A 19,158-nucleotide genomic window follows, 5' to 3' on the forward strand; every position below is an offset into this window, starting at 1 on the left:
TTGGATGGCCACTGATATTTTTAAGGTCTGGTTTCAATATAACTTTCTGCCAGCAGTTAAAGAGCTATCAAAAAAAATTGGTCTGCCTGAATATAGCAAAGTTGTCTTGCTGTTAGACAACTTTAGGGGCCCATTCACATGAGTTTGAACTAGTTTTGGAGAAAGCCAGTCAGTGTTACTTAAACCTTTAAGTGAGTGCAAGCATATACAGAACTGCTTATGTGGACTCTGTGATCTGTTCCAAATGTTTTAATGAAATTTCAATTTCAGTGGATGGATGAACATAACAGTTTCAGCCCAAATCTGTATGAAGCAATTTTATATATACAGGGTGATTCAGGAGGATAGTAAATATTTTGGGATGTTATAGTATCGATTATTCTGAGTAAAAAAGTTCATATAAACGTGCCCAACTCTCAGTGGATACGGAGATGCAGCTGTTTGAAACTGGTACGCACAGAGCCATTATGAGAGGTATTAAAGAACGATAAATGACTTATTGTTTGTATTTATTGACTTTTTGAATGATACAAATAATTTACAAATTTTTTACAATTCACAATAAATGTTCGAAAATCCCACCATCAACCTCAATGCACTTTGAAACTCATGTGATAATGTGACATGTTCTTCTGAGGTTGTCTTGGCACTCCTTTATGAGGGCAGCAGTATCCAAAATGTGAGTGAGCAATTCGCCTCTTGTATTCACCTTTTCTTTGTATACTGCACTTTTCATCCATCCCCACAAACAAAAATCTAACTGAGTGAGGTCTGGGGAGACCTTGTTGGCCAGTGAACGAGACCACCATGGCCAGTCAGTCATTCGGGGAAAGTTTGATTTAAATATTGTATCACCAAATAGGTATAATGTGCAGGAGCTCCGTCATGCTGAAAGTACATACCAAACCTTGTAGCCAAGGGAACATCCTCCAATAGTGGAAATTTGTTTTGCAGAAATTCTAGGTAAATGGGCCCTGTAAGACAATTTTGTAACACAACAGGCCCAATCAACTGATTGTCATTGATACCGCACCACCCGTTTACAGAGAAGCAATGTTGAAAATTTGTTTCTTCAGTGGCTTGTGGATTTTCATGTGACCATCTGTGAGAGTTACATGTGTTGTTGATACTATCACGGGTGAAAGTAGCTTCATTGCTTAACAGTATTAATCGGTGATTGGCATTTACCCACCGACAAAATTCCAATTGCTGGACGTCATCTCCTGGATGAAGGTGTTGCACTTGCTGTATGTGAAATGGATACAAGCCATGCTCACATAATTTTGCCATACCCTTGTCTGTAGAACACCGATACACATAGAAATTCTTCGTGTGCTAATAGTAGGACTATGTTCTACTACTGACTGAAGAATGTGTTCTATTTCATCTACATTTTGTTCATTTGCACGTTCAGAAGAAATATGAGTGCTGGGAACTGTACCAGTCTCACACAGTTTGGTGTAAACACTAGTAAACGCTCTTGAACCTGGTATTCGGCACTTAGAAAACCGTTGACAATATTTTCTTCAAGCAGCAGTAGCACTTCTGCCACAAAAACCGTAGACAAGCACCATATCAGCATAGTCAGCATGTGTGAAGTTGTGCGGTATTCTCAACAACACTTCTAACACCAAACAGCGTCAGGTTATAACTGCTTCGTGATCACATCTGATTCAGGGAGCTGTGCATGCCAGTTTCAAACAGCTGTATCTCCATATCCATTGAGAATTGGACACGTATTTATATGAACTTTTTTACTCAGAATAATTGATACTATAACCTCCCAAAATATTTCCTATTCCTCCTGAATCACCCTGTATTTATATGTGCGCATATACACTCTACCTCTCAATTGTTTGGGTGTGAGAGATTTTCTCTTTTTTTATAGAAACCACCATGCCTATCCACTTTTCAGTAAATGAGTAAAATGTGCAGAATCAGAAATTTCAGATGTACAAAACTGGAAACTGTGGATGTATCCAATCTATTGCTGTCTGTTTTTATGTATTGTTTTTTTTTTTTTTTTAAGGGAATCACCTGTCAACCCTACACCCAAGTGACTTGATTACAGATTAGTTTATGCTTAATATAGTATTCAGCCCCTTACAATATATATATCATCCCCTGCATTTTTCTTCTATGCTGCTAAGCTCATCAGTTCATCTGATATCCATTTTGGTCTAAACCTTGGACTTAAGTAACAAGTACAGGACAATGTTGCGAAAAGTTGAGTTAGGTTTAAATTTGAAAATGTCTGCAATTTGGCCCACACACATAATAGAGAGTATATGATGAGAGCCTTGTCAGTCAATTTGGCCTTATAGAGATTGTACATGGCTTATTGGGATAGAATTTTTCCCATTGTGGTCTGTACTTCTTAACAGAAGAGCTGCTTCCACAGGAATGGGATAATTAAATGATGCAGGAATATTTGCTAATGCTATCGGGGCAGTGTTAGATGGGTTGGAAAACTTCTAACTTGTTGGGATGGATGCACAGACTAATAGATTAACAATAGATGCAGGCAGAGGTGAAAGTGATTCATACATTGCTTCTATTAGAACGTGCAGCAGCCTGAAAAGCAAGGCATCAGGGATTTCAAGGCCTGCTGTAAGTCATCATGGAACAAGTAAATACACTGGCAGTGTTGGGGTAACTAAGAATAAGAACTGGTGCATGTATACTTTCATGTACACTAATGTTAGGAGCATAGTAAATAAATTTGAAGTTCAGGTCAAGCATCAAATGCTTATCCATGTGTCTAATATCACTGTCATTGTGGAAATATTAGAGACATGGTGTCACTCAGATAAAGGATACAGAATTTGAATATGGGGATTACAGTGTGGATAGATAGGATAGGAGGGGAGAGCTTATGCTCTTAGTTAAGAATCACATAAAATCTAAGGTAGTGCATCCAGTTGACCTGGAAGGCCAGTGCAATGTTGAGTCAGTTTGGTGTGACATAAGCACTAGGAAAGCAAAAATCAGAGTTGGAGTGTGTTACAGGCCTAATGACCCTATTGAATACAATGAACAACTATTCAGAGAAATGAATGGCCAGTACATCAAAATGTCTTATAATAGGGAATTTTAACTTTCCAGATACTGACTGGAACTTGTGGATTGATCACTCACGCATTAGCAAGAATTTTGTAGATTTATTGGATGACTGTTTTCTACAGCAGAATGTGTGAGAGAGAGAGGAGGGGGGGGGGCAATATGATCTGATTATCAACAGTGATTATTCATGCATTAAGAATCTGCAGACAAAAAATCACTAGGTGGCATTGATCACAGTGCATTGATGTAGAAATTTTTTAAACATATAACTACGATAATATGCTGCAGGGGTGCTATTGTGCTAGGGGTATCCACTGCCCCAGCACAATTAGGCCACTTTTTTCTGCTGAGTTTTGGCTCTTAAAATGGGTAATAAACAAACATAAACTTTCTCCACAGCTAACAACTGAAATGGCCAGTTTGATACAAATTCACAGGCTCCCCACTCTGATTAGGATGAAGTGCCTTACCATGACTGTCAAAATGATTGTTGGAAAGATTTCAGCACCATTACTCCGGGACTTGTTCTCTTTGAGAATCCCTCAGTGACTCCAATTCTGTGTCCACATCTCAGCTGTCTCCACCTATCCAATAGGTTCCTGCCTGTCTTTTCAGCTACTTTCATGTACCTAGTCTTTGGATACTGGACTTAATAAGTTTGCTTATAACAGGGAATACAGATGCTACACCTTAAATTGTACTTCCCTGTCTCTGATCCTTCTCCTAGAAGCTCGTCTTAATGCTGAAAGCCAACAATACCATCTGATATAAAGATGCCGTACTAACTTTTCACTATTACAGTGAGTAATGATGAACTAACTTCTTCTGTCCAGTAGTGTATTTCCTTATGTCTAATTTATCAGTGCTCTCTATTTATTATTATATTGTATTATCGCTGTTAACTGGTGGCTATGAAGGGCAATATTGCATTGTATCAACTTGTATTTTATTATTATTATTACAATAAAGTTTACTTACCATCAAGGGTAAAAGGAAGGGTTTTTGCTTTTGTAAAGGTAACTACAGTGGTCTCAGCAGAATCATAGCTTTACATACCAGCTAAGAAATACTATTCAAGGCCTAGACCTAAATGGATATCATAAAATGAATAAATTTTCTGTTGGTATTCTGGGACAACCACACAGTCAGAGGAGTTCACATGATCGAACGAATACAGTACCTTATTTAGCAGTCATGGACTTGAACCCCAGGTACTCAAGGCGCATGTACTTATGCACCCTCGTACCTGACCACTTGGCTATGGTGGCCTTAAATATGAACTAATGAGATTTGTGGCAGAGAAAAAAATGCATGGATGCATATAAATTATCAAGTGATACATAAGTCTGTGGTAAATATAAACAAAAAGTCTGTAATCATGTAACAAAGGAGGTTAGGCAAGCTCAAGCGGAATATGAGAAATCTTCGGCAAAAGATGCAAAGAAAAACATCAAAGAGTTTTTACTTATGTAAAAATACCAAAAGGATGAGGATGGACGACATTGGTTCAACTGCTCATAATCCTGCTCAGGTTGCTGACAGACATAGTGTAAAAAATTATTGAAATCCTCAAGTCTTGAAACTTTATTAGACATGTTGGACAGACAACTTGTGTAGTCAAGACCCGCTAATTTTCATAAAGTTTGACAAATGCCAACTTATTGTGATTTTTTTCTTATAGAGGAACTGTATTCTCGTTTTGAATTTAGAAAAAATGGTGTGAATTTTAACCAAATAAGATGGTGTAGTCTATTAAGAAATATTTTTGGAATATTAAATTTTTAGATTTTAGACATTTTATATAATTTTTATATATATATATATATATATTTTTTTTTTTATTTTTTTTTTTTTTTAAGTCAGAAATTCTCTTACCTGGGATTTATTGAGGAATGGCTGCATCCGGTTAAAATGTAATTAGAATAGTATTGAAATGAAATAAATGCAGTAAGAAGACGAAGGAATAAAAACAAGCCTTGATCCTAAATCCATACGTGGAGATATAATTAGAAGTATAAAGAGAGATGAATTTCAGAAGCTTGGTGGGGGCTTTTCATTTTTTATCTGCTTGTATTTTTATTTGCGTGAATTTCGGAATAATTTGTGAACACATGCATTTTTTTAAGAAATCTATGTGCGTTTTTTGTTGGAAATACCTTGTTAAGGTTACTTCATATAGGTTGAAATGTTCACGTAATGAGGGTTGTATGCCTTTGAAATAGAACAATGGATTATTATTATTATTATTATTAATAGCCATATGATGCAAGAAAGCCTGAGGCTTATGCTGCACCAGGAAAAAAAAAAAGCTCCCGAGTTACCCTGAGAGAGAGAGAGAGAGAGAGAGAGAGAGAGAGAGACAAAAGTAGAAGGGGATCACCAAGAAAGAGAAGAATGATGATATCCAGCTCAGGACCCTGGGTGTGCCAAGCCCATACTCACCAGATGTGAGCCCCCGGGGTTATTCATTGATGCATTTGTCCAACACATTTCAGCAGCTATGAAACATGAAATATTTTGATTTAGAGGAAAACTAGATAAACGAAAAGCCCCCATCAAGCTTCAGAATTCATCTCCCTTTATACTTCTAATTATTTCCCCATGCATGGATTTAGGATCAAAGCTTGCTTTTATTCCTTCGTCTTCTTACTGCATTTATTTCATTTCAATACTATTCTAATTACATCTTAACCGGATGCAGCCACTCCTGAATAAATCTCAGGTAAGAGAATTTCTAAAATATAAAATTTCTAAAATTTAATATATTCCAAAAATACTTCTTAATAGTCTATACTATCCTATTGGGTTTAAATTCACACCATTTATTCTTAATTCAAAATGAGAGCACAGATCTTCTACAACAGAAAATTGCAATAAGTTAGCATTTGTCCGACTTTACGAAAATTAGCGGGTCACAACTACACAAGTTGCTGACAGACTGAATAAGTATATTGCATCTTCATCCATAGACAAGGAATTCTTTAGGGAAGTGGATGCCAATAGTTTATCAGACTCTAACAAGAAACTAAATGATTTTGTAATAATAATAATTATAATAAATGATTTTGTAATAAAAATTGTAATATGACATTGGTTCAACTGCTCATGATCCTACTCAGGTCGCTGACAGACTGAATAAGTATATTGTATCTACGTTCATAGACAAGGAATTCTTTAGGGAAGTGGGTGCGAGTAGTTTATCGGACTCTAACAGGAAACTAAATGATTTTATACTAACTTAGAAGAAAGTGGAAGAGAAATTGTTGAAGTTAAACATAAGAAAGGCACTTTGGGGCAGATGGGATTTATCTAATTATATTAAGGGAGGCAGTAAAGGAGTTAGACACATTTTTAGCCATAATTATGAGAGCATCATTGAATTCAGGGGAAGTCCCCATGGACTGGAGATGTGTAAATGTATCCCCAATTCACAAAAGGGGATCAAAGGGTGACACAAGTAATTGCAGACCTGTTAGCTTAATTTCTGTTCCAGTAAAAATAATGGAATCACTGGTTAAAGTAATGCAGGACATCTAGACAGGAGTGAAATTATACTTCAGTCACAGCATGGACTCTTTAAGGGGAAATCTTGTCTGAACATTTTTATTGGGTACTATGATGCTGACAAAGGAACTGGATGGAAAAATAATTTTGATGTCATATACTTGGATTTGGTGCCTCCGTAGCCAGGTGGGGAGGAGCAGCAGTGTGTAGGACACGCTTCTTGATTAGACCGGGGTTCGAGCCCGTGACCACCAAATATGGAGGATGCGGAAAGGTCAAGGAATGACCACTGCATATCCCGGAGCAATATGGCCTTAGTTGCTAATGCTCCTAAAAACCAAATAACAAACAACTTGGATTTCGGGAAAACTTTTGATACTGTTGTACAAATTGGAGCAGTGTGGCATTGAGGACAAATTATTGCTATGGGTAAAGTGATGGCAGAGTGGTTATCCATGGACACTGCTCATTGTGGACTAAAGTTATTAGTGGAGTCTCCCAGGTTTCAGTGCTGGCGATTGATGACTGTATATTATTATTATTTATTATTATTATACTTGACAATAAGCCTCAGGCTTCCTTGACAGTACAAGGAAGCCTGAGGCTTATGCTGTACCAGACAAAAAATCTTTGAGTTACCCTGAGGGGGAGAGAGAGAGAGAGAGAGAGAGAATCAGAAATAGAAGGGAATCACCAAGAAAGAGAAGAATGATATCCAGTTCAGGATCCTGTATCAGGCTTAATGTCTATTAGTGGATGATACAAAGGTTGTCAGGGTGGTTAATGACAGTAATGACGATATCCTACTGCAGCAGGATCTATAAAAGTTAGGCAGGTGGGATGAGAAATGGCAATAGAAGCTTAACATTGACAAATGAAAAGTACTACATATTGGGTAGCAGTAATCCCAGAGTAAGAGACCTGGGGTAATTGTGCAGTCAGATATGAAGTTCTGTGAGCAGTGCAGACAGGCTGCCGGGACAGCTCATGGGGTTTTATCAATGATATACAGGAAATTTGCTAGCAGGGATAAGAAGGTGTTTATCTCATTGGTTAAGGCAATGATCAGGCCACATCTTGAGCACTACATACAGGTCTGAGGGGTGCACTTTGGGAAGGATCTAGGGCTGCTGGAACAGATAAAAAATTGCAATGAGAGTGGTTGAAGGAAACAAAGGGGTGTGTTTGCCAGGAGGGCACTCGAGTTGTGAAAATTGCAGAAACTCTTTGCACCTGCAAGGGGATCTGATTGATGTGTGTAAAGTTTTGAGTGGATTAAGCAGTCTCTGCTGATGGCATTCTTCATGCTCAGGCTACACATGTGAAGGGCTTCAAATTGAATGATGGTTGTTTTTTTTTTTACTGATGCTGTATAAGCTTGCTTTTTTGCATCATTTGCCATTACTGATACAGGCAACCTCCGTATAATACAGTGATGGTATATACTTATATAACATGGTTTTGCTCTAACACAGAGAATTGTGACAAACCTAGCATAACATGGTATTTTTGAGCTTTTGTGCAAGGAAACCCTGCTATTATGTTGGATGTAATTTTCAGCATTTCAATTCTTTTTGTGAATCCCCACTGTTGACTCACTAGTCGTTATGCAAAAAATTATTGGGAAATCCATGTTAGGTTCCGTGCTATTGAACTTGGGCTTGTTTGAGACCATAAAAATTAGTGACTTTGAAGCATGCAGTTTGTGACTTAAGGTTTTTGTAAGGTTATTTTGGTTTTTATTTGACCTTTTATAAATTTTTCTGGGTATGTATTACTAAACTTTGTTCTTAAGAACTGTATTGGAATAATTTCTTTGTTGTAAATTAAATTCCAGCCCTAATTTATGGCTAAGGAAAGTAAAAAAGCACTGCCCAAAAGAGATTATTTCTCTAGAATCAAAGATACAAATTTTGGAACGTCTTAAAAAGGGGGAAGGTATCATACGTTGCAAAAAGTTTAAATTTAAATGAAGTAACAAACCAGACCATAAAGAAAAATGAACAGAAAATTCGAACTACTGTTGCTGTAGGATCTTTCCACAATTATGGCAGCTCGTCCCTTGAGGTTGTCACAGACATTCTCTCAGATATGCCAGACAAGCTGTTCTTGCTACCTGGGAGTCTAAAACGCTGATGGAACTGATATTCGGGTGACACTCAAGTCAAGTGGACCCAATTTCGGCGAAGTCCGGACGGTCTATGACAGCCAAATCCTCTGCTTGCACCTTCACGATGGTGGGACTGTTAGTAATCCTGGGTATAACCTTCATGCACAAGTACATGGTGGGTGACCACCCAGGTGTGAACCAATGTAAGCAGGGGTCGAGGTGTGGTGCCCACACCACATGGAGGAACGCCGCCCCTCTATGTTACCAGGCAGTACTAGGTGGTAGATGACTCTCATCAACCGGTGAAATACCACCACTTTGCTTATTGGAGGCTTGAAGTGGTGGAACCCATGTTTAGTCTCTAGAGCTAAGTTCCGGCCAACCCTTCCCTATCTCTTCCATCATGCAGTATGATTGATGATTTTTGAGGTTATGATGAATGTCGTGGCGAGATCCAATATTCCTTACATCTCGAGGGTACAGCTCTAAAACGGTGTTCGCAGGCTGGCCGCTAGATAGTACACCGGACCAAACCTATTGGTAACTCTCTAGGAGGCTTCCGGATCAGCTAGTGTATAATCTTGCTACCGCTACTCTGCCAGATAGTGACTGGAGGGAGTCCGAGTAGTGTGTATGCGGGGAGCATTGTCGAGGCCACGTTATGTCAAGGATCTGAGTATATTCTTACCACATGTACGCCATATCCAAAAATTTCATTACTTCATACAGCATGTCCCACCCACTTTTTCTTACTATTGAATACACCATGAATTATCAAAATAATAGAGCAAGCTTATCTGCGAAAAGATCTAAACCTCCCAAGGACTTCCTAATTCATTTCACAAATATACGTGGTCTCAATTCCAATCTCAACGATGTCCATTTCCACTTGCAGTCTTCCAAACCCCATGTACTTTTTCTGACTGAATCTCAGTTATCAGTTGATTCAACTACTGCTCATCTCAGATGTCCAAATTATTTGCTGTATGATTCCTTTCGCCTCAAAGGTGGTACTTGTGCATATGTCCGTTCTGATATTCCCTGTCAGAGACTTGGCAATTTGGAATCTCCTCTCTTTGATCTTCTCTGGCTTAAAATCTCTCTACCTCATTGTGTAAAATTCATCTGTTGTCTCTACCGTTCTCCCAACTCCACTAATCACTTGGAGCTCTTTGACTTCCTCTCTTTGCAACTTGACTTTCTCCAGTCCAGCTTTCCTAACAGTGAGGTAATTTTCCTTGGTGATTTTAACATTCACAACTCCAGCTGGCTTCCGTTTTCTAGTCACACCGACCCGGCTTGTCGAGATGCTGAGGCTTTTGCAATTACTAATGACCTAGCACAGATTGTTCATTTATCTACAAGAATACCGGACAATCCTAATCATACAGCCAATACGCTTGATCTTTTTCTCACAAACAACCCTTCTAAGTACAAGGTTGAAGTGAGAGGTCCTTTAGGCACTTCAGATCACAACTTGGTGATTGTCTCTTCTCCAATGGAACCTTTATCTCATGGCTATTCCCAACCTCGTATTGTTTGGCATTACAAGAATGGAAAATGGGATGACCTGCGAGACTTCTTTTCTTCTTTTCCTTGGTCTGATTACTGTTTCAAAACTTCTGATGTCAGCATTTGCTCAGATCGTGTCAATGAAATTATTCTTGCAGGAATGGAATCCTTTATCCCACACTCCACTTTAAAATCTTGTCCTTTATCTAAACCTTGGTTTTCCAATAAATGTGCTAAGGCTGTCCAAGAGAAGAATGTTGCATATCGTAATTGGCTTGTTTCTAATTCTTCAATTTCATTTTCTGCCTACACCAAAGCTCGCAACAATTGTAAAGCAGTTATTAATCAGTCCAAACTAGAGTTTGAACAGGCTAAGAGTAGAAAACTTGCTTCTTGCCCTAATGGTAGCCGAGCATTCTGGTCTCTTGCCAAAGCTATTGGCCGCAACTTTTGCCCATCTCTGCTCCCACCTCTGCCCAAACCAGATGGTTCTGTTGTCACTTCAGCCAAGGATAAAGCTGACCTGCTAGCATCCCATTTTTCTTCGAGCTCATGTATTAATGATCTTGGTAAAACACCTCCCACCATTCCTAACACGCTCCATTCAATGCCTCCTGTGGTCTTCCGTCAAAAGGATATCAGAAGGATTTTGATGAATCTTGATGCTAAGAAAGCTCCAGGTCCTGATGGTATTTCTCCACTTGTTCTCAAAACCTGTGCTCCTGAACTTACTCATATTCTTTGCCGCCTTTTTTCACTTTCTTATTCCAAAGGTGTTTTTCCTTCTGCTTGGAAATTTGCTCATATCCAGCCAGTTCCTAAAAAGGGTGACAAATCCCTCCCATCCAATTATTGTCCCATTGCAATTACTTCTACTCTTTCTAAAGTAATGGAGAAATCAATTAACCGCCAACTCTTAAACTACCTAGAAACCTTCCGTCTGATCAACGATCGCCAGTATGGATTCCGTCAGTGTCGATCCACTGGTGATATTCTGGCTTATGTTACCCATTTATGGACTAATTCAATGGAAAGGTTCGGTGAAACACAAATAGTTACTCTTGACATCTCAAAGGCTTTTGATCGTGTTTGGCATAAAGGTCTTTTAAACAAGCTTCCATCTTATGGTTTGCCAACTGTTTTTAGTAATTGGTTATCCAGTTTTCTCTCTGATCGCTCACTGAGGGTGATGGTAGATGGCTCTCTGTCTTCTAACTTCTCCACTAATGCCGGTGTCCCCCAAGGTTCAGTTCTTTCCCCCACTCTTTTCCTCTTGAATATCAATGACCTTCTTCCATTGACTGGAAATCCTATCCATAGTTTTGCCGATGATAGCACATTGCATTCCACTTTCCATTTTGAGAAACCTTGTCCAGCTCAATCAGCTTCAAGTTCTCAAAAATCTGCTGCCAATTCCTTAAATGCTGATCTTCAGGTAATTCTCCAGTGGGGCAAAGACAACTTAGTTGATTTCAACCCTTCTAAAACTCAGTCTTGTCTTATATCTCGCAAAAAGGATTCTTCTGCTCCTATGCTTATCTTTAGTGACACTCCGATTTCTAGGCAAAATGATATCTCTTTTGGGGATTACCCTGACTTCTAATCTCTCTTGGCACAAGCACATTACAAATATTGCTTCCTCTGCATCTAAAAAACTTGGTTTTCTCTTTCGCTCTCGGCGTTACTTTTCTTCCAAGCAGCTGCTCACTCTGTATAAATCGCAAATCCGCCCTGCCATGGAATATTGTTCCCACATCTGGGGTGGTGCCCCCAAAACCTCTCTCAGGCTTCTTGATTCCATTCAGAAGAGGGCAGTTAGGTTAATTAATGATTCATCTCTAACTGAGTCTCTCCACTCGCTTTCTCATAGACTCACTGTTTCTGCTGCATGCCTCTTCTACTGATACTTCCATGGGCACTGTTCTTCTGAATTGGCTTCTATAATTCCCGCTCTCTCTTTCAAAACAGTCCGAACACGTGCCGCCACCAGCCAACATCCATTTACTGCCCAACTTCAAACCCACAGAACCAACTTTTCATCTTCCTCATTTATTCATTCAACTACCGTTTTCTGGAACAACCTTCCTTCATACGTATTTCCTGAAAATTACAATCTACAGAAGTTCAAGTCCAATATCAACAAATATCTTCTTTTGTCTTCTCAACCTCCAACCCAAGCTCGGTACTAAGTACTGTAGGTTCTAATACCTGTCGTGTGTGGGGTTCTCATAAAAAAAAAAAAAAAAAAAAGCACTCAATATTTGTATTGACGGATTTGGATATTACTGTTTTCAATAAAAATTAAGTTTCTGATAGTTATAAAAAAAAAAAAAAATGGTGTATTTTTGTTAGCATTTGGAACGTAGTCCCCCCCCCCACCCCTTTTGTACTGATTCTTAGTCCTGTATAACACAGTTTTGCACTGCACGAGATTTTATAGGAACCTAACTACCATGTTATACAAGGGTTACCTGTACTAATATTCTGGTAAAGTGCCTGCCTGGCAACCCAAAGGTCGCGGGTTCGAATCCCGCCTCTGGCTTGGATCAGTGATAGTGCCAAAAACCTTGGGAGGTGCATTATGGCCACAGAAGCTGATGCGCCAACAATTAACAAAAAAAAACTAATATTCTGCTGCAGGTAAAGGATTGGTTGAGTGGGAGCAGAGGGTGGCTGTCAAATGGATACTGCTTTTTATGGACTAATGTTTTTAGTGGAGACCACCAGGGTTCATTGCTGGGTCCATTGTTGTTTTATATATTTATTAACAAAGGTATAACAGGCGTGTAGCTGTGCACTAGGCGTGATACAAAGGTTGGCATGATACTCTTACACAGTACAAGGTATGCTAGTGTAACAAGATCTAGAAAAATTAGGCAGATGTACTAAGAAATGGCAGTTGTAATTTAACGTCGAGAAATGTAACGTACTTGCATATGGATAACAGTAATGTCAGATTAACTTAACAGCCATCCTGTATTAAGTGTAGATTGATATGTTAACACTTCAGTAAACATCATTAAAAATTTTTCATATGGTATAATATTGTCTTTTATTTTTATTTAACTTCTGATAAAGACAGTAGAAAAATATCAGAAATGAAGAGGAAGAAAGATAGCCAGTTATAACTTGGCTTTTCTGGGATCACTATTCCTATCCCTATAGTTGAGCATCCATGTATGGCGTTTGAGTTATGTAATTTTAATTTATGAACACCTACGTGAAACTAAACGGCTTGTTAATACAACTAGAATAATTTTTAATTAGCAGCAGTCTATTTCAGTAGCTAACCTTTCAGAAACTTCATGTCTTGTAACTGTATTACAAAAGTTGAAAGACAGTTTTTATAGCACAGTAGAATTCTCCATTCCCCTCAAAAACCATACGATGAGTCATGTGTTTTGGTTGCTACTTTTAGTGAGTTATTTGACTGACTAGCCTTTCTGCTACTCTGCACTACTGTTCTCAGCCTCCATCAGCTTTTTGCATTAACAAGCTGTTTCCGACCGTAGGATTGCCGTTTACTGATGTTATTTGATTATTGGATAATTCTCGATACACCTGAGACACAGTTGTATAATAAAACCCCAGCAGGGTTGTACACTATAAGATACTCATACCAGCGATCTGGTGCTGGCTTCACTTAAGTCTTGCCCATTCTTGCACTAAAATATATACATACTGCTTCCCTACCTCTCTGCCTGCTTTTTATTGTATGGTACTAAAATGATGCCATTATACTTAAGGGGTACTCTATTTCATGAAAAGGATAGGTGTACCTAATAAAATGATTGCTTGGTGTATATTACTAGAACCCTTACATGTTATCCATACTATAAAAACTAAAAATTCTAACATCATGCCATGCTTCTGTTATGGTAATTTTATTTTTGAATAACATACTTTGAAGAATAATACTTTAGAATAACAAATAAGTAAACAATTTTCTCAGAATGTTTATTTATTATTATTTTTTTTTACACTATTAGTTCTCAAGAAAGCTTCTTCTAAGATGAAAACTGTATAATATGAATAAGTGAGCAGCTTTCTTTCAAAGGTTTCTGGCAATTTAGCTCATGATCTGCTTCCATTAAAGTAAAAATTGTGGCTTCTCTGAAAGCCACTGCAAGAAACCAGAAATGGTATGATTGATGACTTTAGGCTGTAACTGCTCCTCTATAACCACAGGTAAGCAGATTTTATTACCACTGACACAGACTGCATACTGTAACTTGGAGCAGCTTAGGACTGTCATTTTTATGTTACAAATGGTTTGAAAACAAATAAGAACTCTTGACAGAGCTCCAGGTACTTCCTTACAATTTATACATTTTATTGTAACATTGACTTTCAAGTGACAAACAATGGATACTATTTGAATATATAAACCCCTTCAAGTCAATTATATCTTGCCCTAACCAGAGTACAAATATATATCAAGTTGAATATTGTTCATTTGGCAACATAAAAGTAGAACAGAATCTGCCATTATAGCTTTAAAAAAATTGGACATTGCAGTGATATTAATTTGCTTGTGTACTCATTGAGAGCCAAAGAATGTGATTTGAAAAGGATATTATGTGGTAAATACAGTAGTCTTTAAAATCTGTCTCCTTCGGGGACTGAGAGATGCTGGATTTTAGAAAGGCATGACTAGTGTTGGAACAGTTTTGGAGAAGCAAAATTCAATGAATATTAATACTAACAACTGAATGTATTTGCATCTGTAAATAAATTTATATTGACTTAATGACTAAATGGTTAAAATGTAACTAACAGTTCAGTTTGTTTTTTTTTTTGTTAAATGTGAACAAATTTTTTTTTTTTTTTGTTAAATGTGAACAAATTTTTTTTTTTTTTTTTTTTTTATGAAAACCCCAAACATGAAAGGTATCAAAACCTATAGTACTTAGTACCATGCATGGGTTGAAGGAGAAGTATGGGGGGAAGGGGATGCCGGAAACTTTGCTCTAGAGACTAAACATGGGTTTCACCACTTCAAGCCTCCAATAAGCAAAGTGGTGGTATTTCACCGGTTGATGAAAATCATCTACCACCTATCAATTTACAATTAACATAGTCACAACAAATGTCAGAATGTTCTGACATTTGCTATTATTCTTAAGGAATAATTATTATATTGAGGCTTTCAGTGGAGAAATTATTGTGGAGAAATTCGATTTCTCACGTGTACAGGTCAAGGTCACTTGGCCTTCTGTTCCACAACATTAGTGTAGAGTAGAAGCCAAGTGAGTGACACAACAAGTGACCTTGAGTCACTTGTTGTGTTCTCCCCTACTTTAGTCATACACATGACAAGGCTGTATGGCTAGTTATAATGGCAGCAAAAAAAAAATCCCTGATTGTGTGAAATTAAATCTATTTTTTGTGCAACTCAATAAGCCACAGTTTGCAGGAGAAATTAACTATAGATTTAATTAAGGATGCATTTTTCACATTGGTCATTTTCAATATCTCTTTGCTTTCTCAGCTGTTCTAAAGTGACATCACACTGGTCACCAGCTCAAGCAAGTGCTATATGCCCAGCCACATAGCTATAATTTGTAAGGACAGTTTGTGTTTAAGTTAAGTTACAAAAGTTTACTGATAAGAAAGATGCACTAAAAAAGAGAAATTCAAAGTTATAATATAGCTGAAACTATAGAGCCTCAGAAAAATTACAAGATATTTACAGAGCTACTTTTTTCTTTCATCTGTTTTTTAACCAGCAGGATTGATAATGCAATGGTTTTAATATTCTTTTCTTTGTAATGAGTTTTCCTGGCATTTCACTACTTTCAAGGAGATAAAACTCTTGCTAAAAGGTTAATTGTCCATTTGTTAAAAAGATTTCTGTTAGTTAGTTCTGAAACAGGCTATCTAAAACAGGCATTTATGTGCCATTTAGTTCCTAACTGGAACTAATGACATACATAAATGCTCTAAGTATTAATGTTTTCATTTTGACATCATTACCCATCACTAAGGAAAATTGTTCTACCCTACTTTAATTATTATTTCAGAAATTTGTTCAGGAAAATTGTTCTCCCCTACTTTAATAAAATAATCATTATTATTTTAATTATTATTTCAGAAATGAAATAATAATTAAAAAAAATAATAATAAATAAAATTCATTATTACTTTTTTTATACAACAGTGTTCTATATATCTATTTATGTAGTATTTGATTAGAGTTAAATTAGATCAAATTTTAGAGCTGAATTGAATATAAATATGTCAGTTATGGTTTTTTAAGCACAAATTGGACAACTGAGGTCAACAGGTATGATCTCTAATCTTAAAAGCTATTTTCTTGCTGCTTTCTACTAAACTGCCTACAATTTGATAGAAACACAAATAAGAGATGGTAATATATACTAGAAATATTTCAAGAGAGTTACATTAAAGGAACATTGTTTGAGGAGACTTCAAAAGATAGATTAACTATACATGTATGTACTTGCCACAGCACAAACGTGGACTAAATACGGAGGATGCGGAAAGGTCAGGGAATGACCACCGCATATCCCCGGAGCAATATGGTCTTAGTTGCTAATGCTCCTAAAAAAAAAAAACCAAATAACAAACAAACATGGAAAATGCAGATCATGATACAGTATATACTCTTGAAAATTTCAAGCAGAAATCTTTATGGGGAGATAAAGTTTATATTATTTTTTATTATATAGTATCGGTGTAAATACACCATAGTTAACCCATCTATTTGAACTACGTATGTAGCGTAGAGGGCATCGTTTTAATTGTATCTCATAATGTGGTTGCCTTCACAACGAGATAGCTACTATTGCATTACTTAAAATAAATAACGCTTCTCTAGTAGAGAAGACTACTGTTATTTATTTTCAGCGGTACCACCACCCAGACGATCGTTTCGAAGCTGTGCGGCTTCATCATCAGTGGGCGGGCAGGTACCCAGGGAATACAACAAGCCATCACAGTTGCGAAGTTATATCCACATTATGAGAGAAGTTATATCCACAAAATTAAATGCACAGGGCATAGGATTATGCCCTGTGCATTTAATTTTCCAAATTATTTTTTATGAATAACTTGCAAGTATAGTGAGTTAATCTAATACAGTATATGCAGTGTAATAAACAAGTTTTTCATTTTATAATTACACTCATATTTGAAATCACTTTCCTGTCAATGAATTGCAAAATATTTTTGCATGGTGTTGCAGTTCTTTAAATTTTGTTCTGTTGTACAGGTGTACTCTTGTAGCTGTGGGGTTTTTTTTTTTTTTTTTGTGTACATTGACTACTCAGGCCATTGTGTACTGGTTATTATGGTACCACAAATTGTTCATGGGCTGATTTACAGACTAAATCAGCCCATTAATACATGTACAGATTAAAAAACTCAATAACTAATGGAGAAAATCCTATTTCTTCCCCACTATTACAACAAACATGCTCACCTGAGATCAGCTAACTATAGCCCCAGCTATAAAGGCCTTTAAAAATTCACCGTTAGGATTCAAACCTAGACTTTGCCAAACAAGTGACAAGTGGCCAACCTACTATATTCATAGAGGTCATGTGAAATAAAAATAAAATATGCAGTCCTTTTTCGATTTATTAATGAAAGATAGCAGTTGTTTTTTTGTGATTATTTCACATAATAATGAATTGAAATTAAGACAATTTTGTCATCTTATTTTTCTGTCAATCTTACTTAATCTTAATTGATTTCATGAATTCTCTTTGGAATTTTTTTTTGATAGTATTTGTATTTATTTTATATTTAAAAAAATGTATATGTAAAAGGCAGGTGCTTTATGCAATATGAACTGTTTACAGCATGTTTTTTCTCCCCCTTTTCAGGTTGCCAAGGAAGATGAACAACTTAATTGTTTCATATTTTTTAAGACTGACAGAGGTCTTGTGACTTGATGATGACTACCTCATGCTACTGCTGTTCTCCACCAAAAGGTAAAGAGAGTACTGTGGTTATGAACCACAATATGAATCTTGATGGAGCACTTCATGAATTGGGAATGTTAAGTACTGTTACTGAGAGTCGTAAACAGTATCTCCAAGAGAGGACAAGGTTTAGCAAATTCAATTATAAGTGTTCCAAGATTCTCTCATCTTCCCCATCATCTTCCTCTTCCTCAGGATTGTGTGTTGTGCAGATGAACTCTGAATATGTAACAAATTTCTCTTTCTCTGATAAGTCTTGTTCCAGAAATTTATCAGATTATCCAGAGACTAGTTCTCCTAGCAAAGATGACGCATGTGTTACTGCTATGGCCTCAAAATTAGCAGATATAACACTGCCATCATCCTCACAATCATTCTTCCACAGATCATCAAAAATGAGGAGCTGTAGGAATCGGCATTATTTTTACAAACCATATGACTATCCATGGAGGCCAAAACTGGAAGAATCTCTCAGGAGTCACATAGATGTTTCCGGTGGCCCTTCTAACACAAGTGATGAATCAATGGCTCCTCTTGCCAGTATTTCTCGGCAAGATAGTGGAAACAAGTCAAATCCTAACAGTCCAGTCAAAAGTCTTAAAGGTGCTACCAATGCAGGATGCTCAATTTTTCGCTCACGTTCCTTAGATGATCTTGATATTAGTCGGCTTGAATTGAAAGAAGGCTGTAGTAATGAGGCAGGACGAGCAGAAATAGAGACAGTTTCCCAACGAATAAGTAATCTACATGTTAGTTAAATCATAATTCTTGTTTTTTTTACAAGTTTTTTTGTTATTTACAACGGTTTCTAATTCTTAGAAATTGTTTCTTTGGTGAATGGCAGTACATTCCCTGAAATTTCACTTATAAAATGAAGTCCATATGAACTTATGGGTAAAATTATCTGCAAGACAACTCAAAATTTCTTTCCTTTGAATGTAACACAATGGTCATACCACTGGATTTTCATCACATATAAGTTACATTTTGCCCCCCATACTTCTCTCCAACTGAATAAAC

General features: G+C 37.0%; 1 protein-coding gene across 2 annotated transcripts in view; it reads left to right on the plus strand.

Annotated features, from left to right (window-relative positions):
• The window catches only part of LOC150075289 (uncharacterized), a 52,271-nt gene extending 33,367 nt beyond the window's left edge, over positions 1-18,904 (plus strand). The window contains exons 1-2 of one of the 2 annotated variants that reach the window (XM_090388785.1): positions 14,266-14,377; positions 18,040-18,904. In XM_090388785.1, coding sequence (XP_090244911.1) covers positions 18,108-18,896 — 789 coding nt within the window. In that variant the 5' untranslated portion in view covers positions 14,266-14,377; positions 18,040-18,107 and the 3' untranslated portion in view covers positions 18,897-18,904. Of the gene's footprint in view, positions 1-14,265; positions 14,378-18,039 lie in introns of those variants that run through there. The other variant, XM_090388786.1, reaches the window with a different exon arrangement.
• The last annotated feature ends 254 nt before the right edge of the window (positions 18,905-19,158 follow it).

Source organism: Mastigoproctus giganteus, chromosome 14, assembly GCF_048544385.1.
Source record: "Mastigoproctus giganteus isolate SK-2022 chromosome 14, ASM4854438v1, whole genome shotgun sequence".
In the NCBI taxonomy this organism is placed as follows: Eukaryota; Metazoa; Arthropoda; class Arachnida; order Uropygi; family Thelyphonidae; genus Mastigoproctus; species Mastigoproctus giganteus.